Genomic DNA, 17,053 nt, shown 5'->3' with positions numbered 1-17,053 from the left:
CATTTAAATCACCCTACTTATGTAATGAGAAATTAAAAATATTTCCAAGAAAACTCACCCAATTTTCTAAACACCGCAAAAGTAAACTGTAGAATAAGTGCTCTCGTTATTGACAGAGTTCCACTTTCACAGTTTTTAAACTCGTAATTATAAATTTGTTTTCAATTGGTGATGATCCCGCGAAATATATTACAAAAAGTTATATTAAATAACTAAGATTATCTATCAATCAAAGTTAATTCTTTGAGTTTGCCTAAGCCCAATCCCTTCTTTTTCACATCTAAGAACTTTTCAAACACTTTGTTACTATTGATTTTCATAGTGCAGTGAATGCTGGGGCATGGGTGTACCCAGAAGGGGGTGGGGGGGGGGAACTTCTCCCCTAAGAAGCGAAAATAAATTTAGTTCAAAACATAAAATTATTAACAAATTTTCCTTTTGAAGAAAAATGATATTAGTATAAGACAGGGAACAAAAATAAAAATAATTATTTTTTTAGGCAAATATATAAAATAACTAATAAATTGCTGTCATAATTTCCTTAAAATTTTGGTTTCATTAACCTTTTCTGTGCAAAAAAGTTACAACTTGAACGACCACGGCTAGTATTGCCTCCCCCCCCCCCCTAGTTTTGATTCTGGGTACGCCCATGGACAGGGGAGTATGCGGGAAATGTGAGAGTTATTTCATAAAAAGGAAAGTGAAAAGACGCCCGAGGAACCGAGTCGGTGAACACCTTGGCATTGCCACCATCTTTTCGATACAGATACATCTACATCTACATAATACCCCGCAAGCCGCCTAAAAGGCGTGTGGCAGGGGGTGTTAGGACACCAGCCGTTTACAGCTATTAAAAAAAAAAAAAAGAAGTGCTCTAACGAGGTTGGGACAAGCGTTTATTAAAGTCCTTTATTGTTCGGGGGAAAAACGAATTCTTATATCTATCCGTTCGGCTAAACAAGGCCGCTAGGGACAATGCTGGAGGTTCATATACATATTCTAGTGAATAGTGCCGTAACATTGCCTGGCCGCCCGTTGCAAATCAAAGGACATCTCCACACTCAGACTCGCTTCCTCAGCCGCCGATCAACTCGTATTTCAACCCTTCAATCCTGTTTGTATTCTAGGGGCGGTCTGGGGTGTTTGGGGGCCCTCGGCTGGTGCTCATGACGGGGCACTCCTTCTTGGGAGGATCGGGGTCATACCCCGGAAAATTTTTGAAAGTTACGTGCCCGGAAATTAATTCTGACGCTATTCTGGCTCATAATAGAAGTCAATAAAAATTGCAATTTCATTAGAAGAAATGCTATGAAAAGAGAGAGTTTCACTGTTTATAAAACTTTAATGATGTGTTATGGTTCTATGATACATTTAGCGAATTATTTCCTGGAAAGAGCACTGAAATCTAAAAAATATACTTAACTCTAAAATAACTTTTTCGAATAACCCCTTCAAAAAAGCATCAAGTTTTCTTTTATCATATGAAACTTCTATTATATTTATTTTTTATGAATTATTTTTACACAGATTATGCATATAGTGTAAAGAAACTAACAAAAACGTTGAATTTTATCGTAAAAAACTTCTTTGTTCAAGTTTGAGACCTCCTTAGCAATTAAGGGTAGTGGGGGGTGGGTGGAAGCTTGAAGTGATAATTTCTCAATTTGAATAAAAAATATTACAACATTGTGAATTGAACAGAAAATACAGGGATACAGAATTGAACTGAATCAAGAAAATTTGATCAATTTGGTCGGTAATGGTAACTCATTTTAAAATTAACAAATTTTATTCAATCTTAATGAAAACAAAATTGCTTTGATAAATTTAATTTACATTGATTGATTAAAAAAATAATTTTAAAATTTTATATTCTAATTACTGCGGCTCCAGTAAATAATGATGGCAACTTGAATTGTTTTAGAAAGTCTTACTGGGCGCTGCCAGAATTTTCCGGTCGTATCCGGACGAATCATACGCAACATACTTGAAAATAGGTCGCGCAGGGTATCAAATATGGACGCGCCGAATCGCGCAAAAGTTGGACCACAAGCCAGTGAAACCCGAGGAACGAGGAGGCATCCCCCACTTTTGCAGATATATTGCCTAAGCATCGCCACGCCCCCCTCTCCGCCAAATAGCCTCAGTTCTGCCTTCCTCGACTGGAGTGTAGCATCGCATTGGAACCAGGAGTAAAAGTAAGTAGAAAAATATATTCGCATAGAAGTTTTATTTATACTCTACTCCCTGTCAATCAATTTCAAAGTCGCACACTTCACCAGGTTAGCTCTGGGAATATTTGCGCACAAGTGTATGCATGTCAAAAAGCAGAACAAGCAGAACTTTCATTCCTACGTACGCACTTAACGTATCTGCTGTCTGCCAAATTCGGAATCCAGCAGAATCCAGTTACCGGTCGAGGAATAAACTCACTATCCAGGAGGTGCTGCCCTCTATGGCGACTGCCTCAACGAAGTCGTAAGAGCTCCTCTTGTTACAGCGGTGTCGCGGTGTGGCGGTGTCGCGTTGTAGTCGGTGGTGGTTATGGCATCGAAAATGAAAACTCTCAAGCAACGTAAAATCGCGGGAATATTCGAATTATGTCAATAATAAATGTCAATGCAACACAAAACCTCATCAATTTATAATATTTTTAGAGTTTTATTGAATCTCCTCTTGCGTAAAAGATTCAATACTTCAAATATGAAAAGAGAGAAAAAAGTACTCAGGATACAATTGTCTTAAAATAGCTGTCGATTTTATGATTGTAAATATCGACATTTAACAGTGATGTCCTTACCCAGCTTACTTAAACACGGTAATGTAAGCAACAATTGTGGTATTTTAAAGGGAAGTAACTGATCAGTTTAAAATTTTAACAGTCCTCGTCAAGGAGAGGGTAATCACCGACTAACGACACATTTTCTGTGCAATGCGTTGCTTATAACACAACTAACAAACCTCGATAGAAACAGTCAAATATTTATAATATCGAATCATAGCTTTAAGGGGAAATTGAATTAGGCTTGGAATAATAAACACCAAATTATCCACTATGATAAATTAATAGCATAGATATTTTAGTTAGCCGAACAATTTTAGGCGTATTGAATAATAGTAGAGGAAGAAATGGTAGTGTAACGTGGAATAAATTTTAACTCGTAATTATAGTTCAATTTTTATATCGGTGACTATAAATTATTTGAATTCGTGAAGGAATAAGGCCAGTTTCATCCTAGCGTTAAAGTGTGCTCCGTTATAAACGTTGTCGATAAACTAGAATGAAAATTGTTATTTAATATTTTTACGAGTTGTGGTTGAAAAAAGGCATATACGCATAATTGTATACATAGCGAATGTTGAGGAATTACATTATTTATCAGAAACTGTAAAAAGTTCGTCAAGTTCTACTAATATGTGTTAATTATTTGTTACCGAAGTTATTATAATAATTTTCCATTATTTTACAGTTAGTTAAACATAATACAAGAATATGGTGTGCCTCAGCGTAAGACCCTGTCTCATTTGACCTCATCCCTAAACGCTCAGAAAATAATTACCCTGTAATTATTTTATATCTCAAGTTATAACTTTAAATACGTAATAGAGGATGGTTTATATTCTCTGCATTATTCTAAAAAAACAAGGAATTGTATCAATAGACCCTTTTCATCTCCATTGAAAGATTTGTCTCAGGTAAATACTAAGCAATATTTTTGCAACATAGCAACCCATTCTCATCTGAAATACTGGAATTCTCTGAAGTAAATTTTTCAATTTAATTCATCAATGTTTAAATGGAATATATCATCTTATATATCTGTTAATCCAGCGTATGCATATTACTTCTAAAACTCAGTTGCATTATGAACCGGCCAAATGAAATAACCTGAGAGTATTAAATGTACTCATTGGATAAGATTGAAAAGGAAGATATTTGCGAGATAACTCACCAATGGCACATGCCAAATACCTATTTGCTTCAGGGAACACAGAGGACCTCGATTTAGTATAAAATTTATTTTTACAAAAGAGAGTTTTTTTACGATAAGAATTCATTATGACCATAAATGCTTATCAAGAATTATGTGCTTCGAAACCAATTAATTATGTATCAAATATGCCACCGCCACGAAATAACAGAACCTCGTGGGTGAATAAAAGAACCTTGAGTGAATCAGCTTAGTTTTTCAGGACGATAATTCAATATCAATTATATTTTAGACATTCTTTGCATTGTGGAAAATTAATGAGTTTATAGGGTATTCCATCAAATCCTCGATACATTACTCAGAGGCGTTTTTGAGTTGCATAGCGTATCTATCCCAAACGCAATAGAAATAGACTGTGATAGCGTCAAAATATAATGCCCAGTGATCCAATAGATCCAAATACATCGAGTAAAATTGAATAATGTACATTTCAATGCAAAGAAACGAAGGTAGAGAATGCGAGGAGTAGGAACAGCCGAGAAAAAGAGAAATGGTATTTTTTGTAACCATATATTCACACGTTATCTGGACACACACAGCCGATTTTTAATCTCTCTACGAAGATGTACACCAAATATTGCTCAATAAAAATGCCACTTGCTATCACCAAGGCCATTGACTAGCTTTGTACAAAGATTCCACCTTCCTGTTTGTTAGTGGTTGAGACCACCCTGAGTTTGACTCGTAAGGCTCAGGTATCATTCCGTTTGAGATCCCACCACGATCGGTCGTAGTTACCACCACGTAAATAACTTCAGATGGAAATAATAGCTACGTTCTTCATTCATATCACAGAATAACATTATTTGGGTAACGGAAGAACAGCACCTATTTCCTAAGAGGTAACGACTAGCAATACGCAATTTTTTCACCTGTACTTGAGACGGTGTTTAGAGTAAGGGATTTCGCGACGTTGCAATACATTCACCACATATCTCGATTAGATAAGTGATGTAACCTTTCATCGCCAAATCAGAAATTTTCACAATACATTACATTCTGAGCAGTTTCTAATAAATATTTTTCACTGACAAATACAGGTGATGTTGAAAATTTTTAACCATGGTAGTGCCGTATACTGAACTTAGTACGACGAGCTATAACTATAACAAACACCGGGGAAATTTTGATTTTACTTAATTCAATGTGCGATTGGGCTATCAGCACCTAAGTGCAAGGAAGAAAAATACACCTGAACTTAACTGCCAGACTTTAATCCAACAGCAATACAGCATTGAGTAAAATAATTTTTTTTCGAAAATCAATTTTATCCTTTATTCATTGAATTTATTGATATCAAATGCCTTTAGCATAGTGATAGCTTTAAAGTGACCCAAAATCATGTTTTTACGACGACAGGGAGAATAGATGCAAGAAAAGTCAATGATTCGGCAAGATTTTATTTTTCGATAAAAGGGGAAATATTATAAGTGCCAAAAGGCACAATTTTTGTGTGACAAACGGCCATGGGGCATTTATTTTTAGATTAATATATACCTACAGAGAAATTTATTTTAAAATCCGATACCCTTAAGCCGAATCGTTTCTTTTCTTAATGGAAGTGGTATGGGCCGTGGATGGTTTTGAGTGCATTAACAGGTTTCTACTTGATATACTAAAAGGTAGACAACGATTTGAAACAGCGTAATTTAGCTGAAAATTGGTTTGTGGTCATATTTTTAACTTGATAGCTTTAAGATCATACAGGATATTTCTAGGGTTTAGTTTTAAAAAAACTTAGAAAAATAATCACTTTCAAAGAAGCAGACCCGGATATCGCTAGGAAGGAACAAATTAAGGTTTCTAAGATTGTGGCAAAATTAAACCCTATAGAGGTTTAGCATTTTTCCCTGGATTCTTGTATTCAAATACTAATAGACTGTCGATGATTTTATTCACAGATGTCTCTCCCATTCGAGATAACTGACGCGCCGGACGAAGTGAACCGGGAAATGTGGTCCAGCTTCAGGGCAGAAAAGGAAAAATACGTCCAGGCTGGCCCCAAGAAATATTTGCTGTGCCCGAAGTACCGCCAGCAAGCAGCCGGAATATATAACCTTGAGCTGAGACCAGACGACGTGTGGGTCGTTACATTTCCAAGATCAGGTGATTCGCAGCCGAAAATATGAACATTATACTTTGATATCAAGAGCGTAGCCAGGAATTTCGTCCGGGGGAGGTCCAAAACCAGGGGTGAATTAAAAAATAAAACAGGGTACTAAGTAATGAATGGGTTTTTAACTAATTTTAACACTTTTCATAATCGAAAAAACTATATTGTTAAAGAAATATTCTGTAAATTCATGATTTTTCAATATTTTGTTTTCTTTTGTGAAGGAAATTAACTGTGTTTTTATATTTCGGGGGGGGGGGGGGGTCACGGATACCCCGTTGGCTACGCCACAGTTTGATAAAGTTACTTATTCAGTCCCAGAGGCATGAATTCCGGGTCCACATAATGCTTTTCGGCACCTTCATTTACCATCCCACCTGGCTAGTACAAGTGCCATTGTTGCATGTTAATTTTTAAGTGATCACCATTTGTCAAATTATCCCTTTACTGGGGAATGAATATGGCCTGTCAAAATAAACCGGACAGTAAAATTGTGCCGTAAATTCCAAATCTGGGGATTTGAATAGGATATACACACCTTGTGGTTCAATGACAAATGATAAACGATATTAAATCATCACTTAGAAGCAGAGCACGATCTATTCCACTTCAAAATTCGTTTTATCGCACTTTTCTTGAACACATATTCACGATGAATTAATAATCGCACGATTGAGGTAAATAACTTCTAAAAGGTTGATTAAGTTACGAAACGTATTTCAGTTTCCTATGTCTGAATGAAGAAGGCGTGTGGATATCGCAATCTTAACGATTTCCCACAGCCAAAACTTATTGAATCTCAAGTATTCTCAAATTAATGAAAAATATTCCTAAGTAATTCTTCTCCCTTTTTTTCAGGAACCACTTGGACGCAGGAAATGGTATGGCTCATAAACAATGACTGCGATTTTGAAAAAGCGAAATCCATACAATTTAGGAAGAGGTTCCCATTCATTGAGTAAGTCCGCCAGAATAATCATGCTAATAATTCTTACAACACTAAAAGTATTTATATGACAAATGCTTGCTAACACAGAAACATCCCGGATTCTCTCGACGGGAGTGGAGAAATATTTTTCTTCAAATAAACAAAAATACTTTTTTCGAAAATTTATTCAATAGCTGCTGTGGAAATCTATCGTTCCAGAATATCAATTGGCATTAAAATCAAAAAACAGTAATAAATTTTTATTCTAATACCGAGCCGTTACGGATTTTATTTTAAGACGCTGATGAAACCCTTAAATTTACGAATACTATTTCTTAAGCGTAAAATATTTTACTAAAATTGTTCAATACATTTTTTTAGCATGAAGTTTTCTAAGCATCAGTTATGAGCATTCAAACCTAAAAAAAAACTTTTGAAAATAGTTACCCTCGAAATGTATAGGCTTAAACATATAGCCAGCGTCAGCTCTAGGACTCCACAAAGCATAAGATAGCATAAATTATCTCGAGTACACATCAATTAAGATCAAATATTATCCCACATATTTACAATCACGCGACCTTTTTATACGTAAAATTACACATGGAGTAAATCTTCCAAATCTTGAGGATTTTATTAACGATTAAATTGTATTCCAGTCGTATATATGCTCTTAAAATAAGCTTAAACAATTGTAATAAGATTAATGCGGTTGATATATTAATTAATGCGGTTGATATTATATACCATGAAGAAAATACGTGGGAAATTTATTTGCTTTTGATTGAGAATCTGCAAAAATGGAAATCATCTTAACTGAACCTTTAAATTAGTCAAGGAAATTTGCTGAAATACACAAAGAATTACTGAAATATTTTATAAGAATTAATTTCATATTCGACAATAATTCCTAATGCTCACTTACAAAGTGAGATGAAAACTGTTAACTTTCATTAAAAAGGCAACACCATGAATAAAATTAGGAATGATAGGCTATTTAGCTTCCTCATAATCTCCCAGCATCTATAGGTATTTGGTTCAAAACAGATATACATTGAAAGCAGATAAGTTCCGTGTGATCTTAGGTCCCTGAGGATGAACAGCAAGTCGCCGATCGAAACGTCGGGAGACATGGAGAACATCAACCGGTGGAAAACCCGAGAAACTTTTCTGCGCCAGATAAGTTTCATTTGGAGCTCCAAATTGAGGTTAAAATTATCATTGGAAAAGGTTTGCTCCTGTCGAATTCCACTCCGACTGAACAATTGAGAATCTCATTTTAATTCCAAAGACAATATTCACCTCTCACAACAGTATTCCACTATTTATATGCCTAGGTCTAACGATAATGAGGCAGATTAAGGCAGAGCGGCATCGGCTGAAATCAAGAGATGTAATCTGGCTGCCTATTATTTACGCAAAAGAGTCGCCGACAAAAAATTACACAAAAGAAAACGTAAATAGGAATAAAATGCGAGTGCGATTTTGCACCTTAGCACAATGAAAACGTCAAAAATTATTTAATTACTATAATTATTAAAATAATTTAATTATTATTAATTTTTTTAGTAGTTAAATTGTTTAACTGTTTTATTATTTTATTTTTTTAATTTTATTTTATTTTAATAATATTTATTATTTTATTTTATTATTTAAATTATTTTATTTTAATTTTTTTTATTTTTTTATTTTTACGTTAATTAAATTGTATTTACAGTGGTCAACTTGACTAGTTTCAAAACTGCTTCACTAAATATTCACAATCTAGGTGGAAAATCCTTTTAAAAATTTATTTATTTATAAACAAAAGATATGTTAGACGTGTGTAAAAGCCGGGAAACTGAACATACTTGCCTAATTTAGGCGTAGTCGGAGTAGTGGTTTTCGTTTTGCGATGTTGGTACCGTGCTATCTTGCCAGTTTCAGGCAGTTTATACCAAATATCTTTCTTATTTCATCATAAACTTATACATTCCCGCACACATTTAGATTCGCCACAAAATATTTGTTCTAATTGTTTTAAGTGCCGTCTCAACAACGTCTTGTTACAAACAGCTGCGCTAGCTCGAAAAAAAAACGTATTTCTTCGTAAGAGCCCATGTTAATTTAATATTTATTTTCCGGCAAATATCCCAAAAACGGCATATTTAGATTCCTCTTTTCTTTGGATCATTTAAAGTGAGTCTTTCAAAGAATATGTGACCAAAGTTTCATCAAATTCCTCTAACTATTACCGAGGCGATTTAACTGCCTTAAACGTAAATAAATAGATTGATTGAATTTCTAAATGCTCAATTATGTATGAAACGAAACAAACGGTCATTTGATGGGAAATATAGAAGGCTCATCGTCCACAATTTTCAACCCAACGGAACAATAATTCGTGAAATATAAATAGTGTAAAGCTCGCAATAGCACGAGAATTTCATTCAGTGGTTTGATAAAAATAAACTGTTTCTAAAAAAAGCCCATTCAATACGGTGAAAGTGCCTCTAAGTACACTAAATAATTGTACTTCACGTCCGCATTAAAATTTCAGATCATATTTCATTAAAATCATTCATTAAACTGTCAGAGTTTCATCCAAGAAAGACCTAACTAATGCATTGGGTGAACCCTAAGAAGTCTGGTATTGATAGAAAAGAATTTAAATAAATCCAGCCCGATATTCCTCGTCATAACGCTACTTGGTACATTTGTAGAAACCATTCAGGAGACTTTTGTGAGCTTTCGACTTACGGTTAATTATCACAGATATTACGCCTTAAGCGTATACTATACATCCACCTAGTTTAAATTGTAAGAATAAAAAGTCTTTTAATCATTTAGAATGGTAAATGGTCAAGTAAGTGCAAATTCTAACTAAATAAAACCTTCTAAATTGCTATCAATTCTAGTGGCAGCATCATTACGCCTGATTACTATCTAGAAGATATCATTAAAATGAACAACATGAGCAAGGAAGAAGCGGATGCGCTTAGATGTATCTTAGATGGTGAGTATAAAAACGTGGAAAAAAATGCATCGCCGAGGCACATCAAGACACATCTGCCATTCAGCCTCCTGCCACCCAAACTGCTGGATACGTGCAAGGTAAATAAAGTACATAATTAGTTACATTTGAGCGGGTAATACAAGGTGTGATCAAAAAAGACCGGACTGATTTTATACCTTGCTCATTTCGACGGATACAGCTTAATCGAACTTGTCACCCACGAAATACATGCCTTGGCTAACGAGACACCTTTTCCAATGTCTCTTCCAGCTCTCGAACCCTGCATGTTAAGCCACCTTAGGGATCCTCTTCAGATCCGCCGTACAATTAGTTTAAATGTCCGCAATAGAGTCGAGTCCGTGCCATTTCAAGGTTGACTTTAACTTTGGAAACAAAAAAATGTGGAATGTAGGGTGGCGCAGGGTGACGTGGATCACGTAAGTTCTGGTTTTAGCAAAAATAACTCAGCCACGATCAGTGTGTGACCTGGCGCGTTACCGGTTAAAACACCATCATGAGGGACGAATTTCGATGCGACGCGCGTCATAACCGAAATGTCTATCAAAATTGTCTGGCAGGATCCAAAACTTATGTTCACTTCTTTGCATACATCTGTAACATCTATTTCAATCAACAGTGTCAAACGTCCCGCACCAAATCGTTCACACATTTGGCATGGTTGGGGTCTGTCGATGTGGAAGGCCGCCCCATTCGCTAATCTTTATCTGTCGAGGTTTAAAACGACTGTACCACTCAAAACAATGGTTTCGACTCACAGCTTCATTGACAAAGGCTTTCTGAATCATTCCAAAAGGTATCCGTAGCATGTTTTCCATGTTGGAAACAACTCTCGTTTTAGTCGTCAGATATGTCGCAAAATGATTCACTTTTTTCGTTTCGATGCGCTGAACGGTTTGCGCAGAATAAAATCAGTCCTGTTATTTTATCACACCTTGTATATACCATGCAACTGCCAAAGCAAAGAAGTTCTTATTTTTTTATTTTCCTTGGTTGCGAGAAGGAAGGTATTTAGTGTTACCAATTTCTTACGTTGCAGAGGAGGTGGGTGAAGGGAGACATACAAAATCGGGTACAGATAAAGATAGGAGAAAAAACAAGAGTCTGCGATAGCCTTCTCTTTCAACTTACTCTCGCGAAAATGGGGGTCGTGGTTGTGATGGGGTGGTTCGCACTCACCCGAAACTGCAGTTTCATTCGTGATAAATAGTGACATGTATGAAAATTATTTTAAACCAAATCTCGAGAACTGACGACGCAAATTTACGTGAAATGTTCCACCCATTCGAAAAGACTGGCGTCATGAAGTTTTGCCGGGAAGCGAGATGGGTAAATTTTTGCGCAGGGCCAAGGTCGTAGAAATATTAGCAACTTTCCAAGTCACTTACCGTGAAAGGGTTAAGAAAGTTCATGTTTCGTTTTTGTTATCTATAAAAATGAGCAATAACAATGAGATAAAAAAACGTAACTATTTATATCTCAAGCTCTTTCCGATACGGGATTCGAATACGAATCATGAGGCCAGTTCTAGCGTAAAAATCGCTTGCAGAGATGACCTCTATACATCCGCATTCATTACAGAATTTTTACTTTTACTTAATTACGAAATAATTCACTGTAAAAAATATTTCATTCGTTTGTTCCGATTCGGTGATCGTCAGTAGTAACGGACGGTTAAAATCATTTTTTAGGCTCGTTTCCGCATTGAATATGTACAACGGGCGCTACTCAGTTCACTTCGAAAACACAGTTGACTTGATAATCTGATAGTGGTCGAATACCTGCGCACCCTGATATTATCGATGACCTGTAGTTAACAGTACCAAAATTGTTCCCCTGCACTACCAGCAATATTTATAGATAAAATGAAAGGGTGTCATTGCGAATATAGGGACCATTATGGGAGGGAGGACGGCCGAATTAATTTGCTATTGGCCCATGTAAACCCACCTAAACCGGTAGAGTTCTTTAATAATAATATTTCATTCACTTTATCCTTTTAACCCTTCATAGCCCAATGTTTCTTCTAAGCAACATCACAAATGTGTAAATTTTCTGCTCAGTTTAGGAAATATCTAAACTACGTATTATTTTGTGATGTAAACTGCAATGACGAGGTATTTAGCTGCCACGATTATGGTGATTGAGAGCAAATTTTTCAAGTTCTCATGGTGAAAAATGTTGAAATTCGATTTCTCCCAGAAGCAGCTCTGGGTTAGAAAGGGTTAAACTGTTCATGTGCGCTGCAAGAGAAAAAAATCCAACGGTAAAAATGCCCATGTATGCAAGGGCTTTCGCACCTTAAGCAGCAAAAAAGTGTATTCTGTAATATTCTCCTCCAGCTGACAGAAGCAAGTAATCTATCACTTTCACAAAAAATTACGCGAGGATTTGAGGATTTAATGTAATTGAAAACCATGTTCCACAAATTGTATCCGAATTCCTTAAATATGGCACTTATTCTCGCCAAAAAAAAAGGCTTTTCACATTTCATAAGTGGAAAAAAAAGAAGGGGGGGACAAAATTTACAAGACAAGCATGGCACGACCTCACTATCCTATCCGCCATTTCTTCTGCCTCATTCGGGATTCCACTCATTTATTTCCCTTTTGCTCCCTCTTTGTTTCCCTCAGGCAATTTACGTGGCAAGAAATCCTAAAGATGTCGCAGTTTCCTGCTACTATCAGAACGCCAACTTTCTTCCCATCGGGTACGTTGGAGATTTCGAAAAATACTTCGACCTTTTCCACAGAGATTTGGGTAAGTCCCGTCTCGTCCACGCTATGCAAGCAATTAAATGTGACTGCGTGGAATACAAACACTCGCTCATGTTTCATTGTAATTTTCCTCCCAGTCCTGTGGGCCCCCTACTGGAGCCACGTCGAAGAAGGATGGAAGATGAGGAATCATCCAAATGTGCTTTTTCTGTTCTACGAGGACATGCAGAAGGTCTCTTTTTACAGTTCTCACCTCACAACTTACCCCAGACGATTATTCGTAATTATATCTAAAATATCAATCAATAATTTATTGAAGGATCTAAGGTTTTCCCGGCGAATAGACTGGAGGAAGAGTTCTCGGGTTTCCAGCCGGGTCCAAGGGTTTTTCTGCACCGAAGTTTCGAAGGCTAAGTCTGCCATCGTCTTCAGGGTGAAACTAGGATTGTTGACTAATGATGATGATGGTGAAACCCTGAAGACGATAGCAGACTTAGCCTTCGAAACGTCGGTGCAGAAAAACCCTTGGACCCGGCTGGAAACCCGAGAACTCTTCCTCCAATGATTTATTATTCATATTTTTAAACCATGGCTATTCTGTTTGAAGAATTTATCAGCTTATTTAACCATGATAACAGCAGCTAAATGTAAAACTTTTCCCATTGAAGACTGTTTTATTTATTTGCGTAGTAAGTATAAAGAATTAGTTAACTTGCGTCGAAGAAAATGATAAGGGCATATCAGAGACGCACTTAATTCACTAGTTACAGCTAAACTCTTAATGGTATAATTGAGTGGTTAATGCTTCATGTGAATTCCAAAACTTACTTTAATGATGAGCTCATTTAATTTCTAAGTAAATTTTACTAATATCCATAAGAACTAGCCTGAGTGTCTCGTTGTACGACTGCCATCATGTAGTGTTGGAGAATGTCTGAACTCACAACTGCAAGGTTGAATATATTCTGTTTATGCACACTGCAAATTATTGAGCGATCTTAGTCTTAAAAAAAAAACAAAATGGCATTTACTTAATTCTAGCTCTTAATTTTCAGGATTTGCCATCAGTAATTCGTAGGGTTGCTGTTTTTCTTAAGAAGACCGTCAATGATGAGCAGATGGCCGATTTGTGCAATCATTTAGCAATAGATAATTTCCGCAAAAACACATCAATAGTGCCTAACAGTAGGTTGAAAGGAGTTTCTGACGACACAAAACCAGGATTCATTCGTCAAGGTAGAGTAAACCAAAGTGTATCACCCCCCATTTTATAGTTTTAACCAAAATATTCGTCAGAGTCCTAAATAAAAGTAATAAATGGTGGTGTACAAGAGGGCTTCCCAAGCGTGCACTTAATTGAGGCCCGTTCCAAGAGTATTCATTACTTTATTCTGACTAAACAAAATCACATTAATCCTGCCTTCCAAATATCCATATTAATGCATCAAAAGTAAATCTCTCCATGTATACATTTCCTATATGGTTTCGACAAATGACAGTCATTATCAAGAACCAGTTTGCTGATAATCATTTGCCAAAACTATGATCACTAGCAAAGCAAAGTGGAAAAGAGGAAACGTCGTTCATCTCAACGAAGAATTTACATAGGAAACAAAACAAATTTCACTGTAATGAGAATTGAATTACTTCCATTTGAACAATGAATATTTTCTCAATTTCAATTAACACATTTTCTTCGTTTAAAAACTATATTTTTCGGTAAATTATAATTAGTTTTAAACATCAAGTTTATAATCTTCTAAGAGGAACTAGCCAACCTCACATGAATGTATTAAATCACGCACCCTTTTCATAACTAACCGTATGATCTTCCTTACCTACCTTATCAAACTAGCCTTTACATCAGCTTTATAATGTCTGTTTCATATAAAAAACCATTTCATGCCGCAGTCTTCCACTTCACACGGCTGGTTAGTCAAAACAGAAATAATCCCATGAATTCGCTTATACTTCATGAGAACGATTGAATAGGCATTATAATGCAATAGGAAAATTCGTGAAATATTCTTTCCTGCACCTGCACGTAGAGGATTGGAATGGTCTTCCCAAGGTAGTTTTTCAAACCTCTCCGCGAAATCTTAAGTCCCTTAAATGAGAAAGTTAAATAACGTTGAATGGCAAGGGTCTTTTTACTTTGTATGTTTTATTATGTTTGGGTTAATTTTTATATTGTGTTACTTGTTTTTATTTTTATCCAAGTATTTGTTTTTTTTACTCATTTAGAATCATGTATTAATATGAGTAAACTATAACCGATAATTCATGAGGATAAAATAAAATGGTTAACTTCCACACACGTTTTTATTAACAAACTACCGACCCGGTTTCGACACGTAATGTCATTATCAAGGTGACATTACGTGTCGAAACCGGGTCGGTAGTTTGTTAATAAAAAAGTGTGTGGAAGTTAACCATTTTATTTTATCCTCATGAATATAAAACATTTCCACTATATATCGCCGGACACTGTGAATTATAACCGATTACTTTAAATATGTACTAATTTGGGTAAACTTGTAACCAATCTATGTTACCACCCGACCGAATGATCGACTTATAACTTATTTTACTAATAATAATTATAATTAAATAAACTTGAACTCAAGTATATCGCATGTTAAAAGTTGACGTCAGTATTGCAATATTTTAACACAAAAACAAACATTTTTCAGGCAAAAGTGGAGGGTGGAAAAATGAATTCTCCGCAGAACTGAACGCAAAGGCAGACAAATGGATAAAAGAGCATGAGAGATACACCGATCTCAGGTTCCAGTATGAGATATGATGACTCTCCTCATGTAGCCTGTCCCAGAGTTCCCAAGCTAGAGAACGAAGGAGCAGTTGCCAAGATACTTACTTACTCTTACAAAAAAACACTTCCGCCTAGAAGCTTTAATACGAAATGAAATTTCATGAGCGCCCTCGAAAAAAAAGGAGCACAGGTATACACTCTTACGGGTATCACATCATTCAATATGTCGTCGCCATTCCCTTCCTGATCTTCATTTTGTGGATGAAAGGTAGTCAAGCTCTTCAAGCCGGCATCGGAGATGAAATTCACGGGTTCTATCATAGAACCCATGATGAGAAACCACTCCAACCCAAACCAGCCACTCAACGGGAAACCTTTTCGCAGAAAGTTATTCTTTTTTTTTCGACTGGCCAACGGAGACATGGAACTAATGCTTCCGCTGCGAGGCAGGCTCCGACTGACACGAACAAGCAAATGGTTTTACGGTGTCATATACTGGCTGACAAAGGTGTCAAATATAGCACTTGTTAGAGAGAGCCATCCTATGATTCCCCTCATAACGGGTCAGGATAATAAAATTGCCAAGTCACTGTCCCATCGTTATATTTCAAGAATAAGCTGTAGGTACTCGCTAACATGTGTACGAAATAATTTATTCAACGGAAATGTGTTTGTCTCAATATCTGTTTAAGTTAACTTAATTTAAACTATGAAATAAAATTTATATAATTCATCAACCAATCGTTTCATTCCAAATTTTCCCTCAACAATATAAATTTTCCCTGGGAGTCATAACTGAAGCACCAAAAAATCATGGGTGATAAGCTAGTTCTTTCCCATTTTTAAATATTGGGCTACAGTTATTTAAATAGACAGGCTATTAAGATTCCTGAATAATATTGATAAATTACTTATGTATGTACTTACACCTAGATCAGACTTCAGCACGAATATAAAGCATTATATAAAATTATGAAAAAACACAGCTAACTATGCCAGAGGCGGATACAGAAAAAACTCAAAAGGGGGCGCAAAAGATATCTCGAGATACCTTTCCTTTTATCGTAATAAAAAAATAAGCAGATCACATTCAAATTTTAATAAATTTATATTTAAACTGATAATACACAGACACAAGACAGTGCCATTTTATGATATTAAAAAATTACAGCTGTGGTTCTGCATTGTTTGGCAATGCGGGCGGACCCGCTAGGGGGGACGCGCGCCCCCCATATGTATCCACCACCGAACTATGCCATGAAAATAAAATCTCAACGGTGAAAGTGATTATAAAGATTTAAAAAATCATTGCCATATCTTTCGTATGGTAGAAATTAATAATTATTGGTGATTTACATTATTACAATAGAACGTATAACTCCGAGTCAACCGGTAGTATTTTGCCTTACTTCATGACATATTGCTTTTTAAAAACGTAACTTACCATCCTGAAATTTTCAGAGAGTATAAAATACACAATTTTTGCTCATAACAAATATAAAACTTTTACAATTGAT

General features: G+C 35.9%; 1 protein-coding gene across 2 annotated transcripts; it reads left to right on the top strand.

Annotated features, from left to right (window-relative positions):
• Positions 1-2,027: 2,027 nt before the first annotated feature.
• On the top strand, positions 2,028-16,273 carry LOC124158951 (sulfotransferase 1C4-like). 2 transcript variants are annotated; one of them, XM_046534387.1, is made up of 8 exons: positions 2,028-2,198; positions 5,894-6,098; positions 6,964-7,063; positions 9,931-10,126; positions 12,680-12,806; positions 12,901-12,995; positions 13,819-13,999; positions 15,457-16,273. In XM_046534387.1, exons 2-8 carry the CDS (start codon positions 5,894-5,896, stop codon positions 15,567-15,569), a joined length of 1,017 nt encoding a protein of 338 aa, XP_046390343.1. In that variant the 5' UTR covers positions 2,028-2,198; the 3' UTR covers positions 15,570-16,273. The 2 variants fall into 2 exon arrangements, with proteins under 2 accessions (XP_046390343.1, XP_046390344.1); XM_046534388.1 differs by lacking the exon at positions 2,028-2,198 and adding an exon at positions 4,687-4,834.
• Positions 16,274-17,053: the final 780 nt, after the last annotated feature.

The sequence above is a fragment of the Ischnura elegans genome, chromosome 5 (assembly GCF_921293095.1).
Source record: "Ischnura elegans chromosome 5, ioIscEleg1.1, whole genome shotgun sequence".
In the NCBI taxonomy this organism is placed as follows: Eukaryota; Metazoa; Arthropoda; class Insecta; order Odonata; family Coenagrionidae; genus Ischnura; species Ischnura elegans.
The sequence above is the reverse complement of the archived record's forward strand: the minus strand, read 5'-3'. Positions and strand labels throughout refer to the sequence as shown.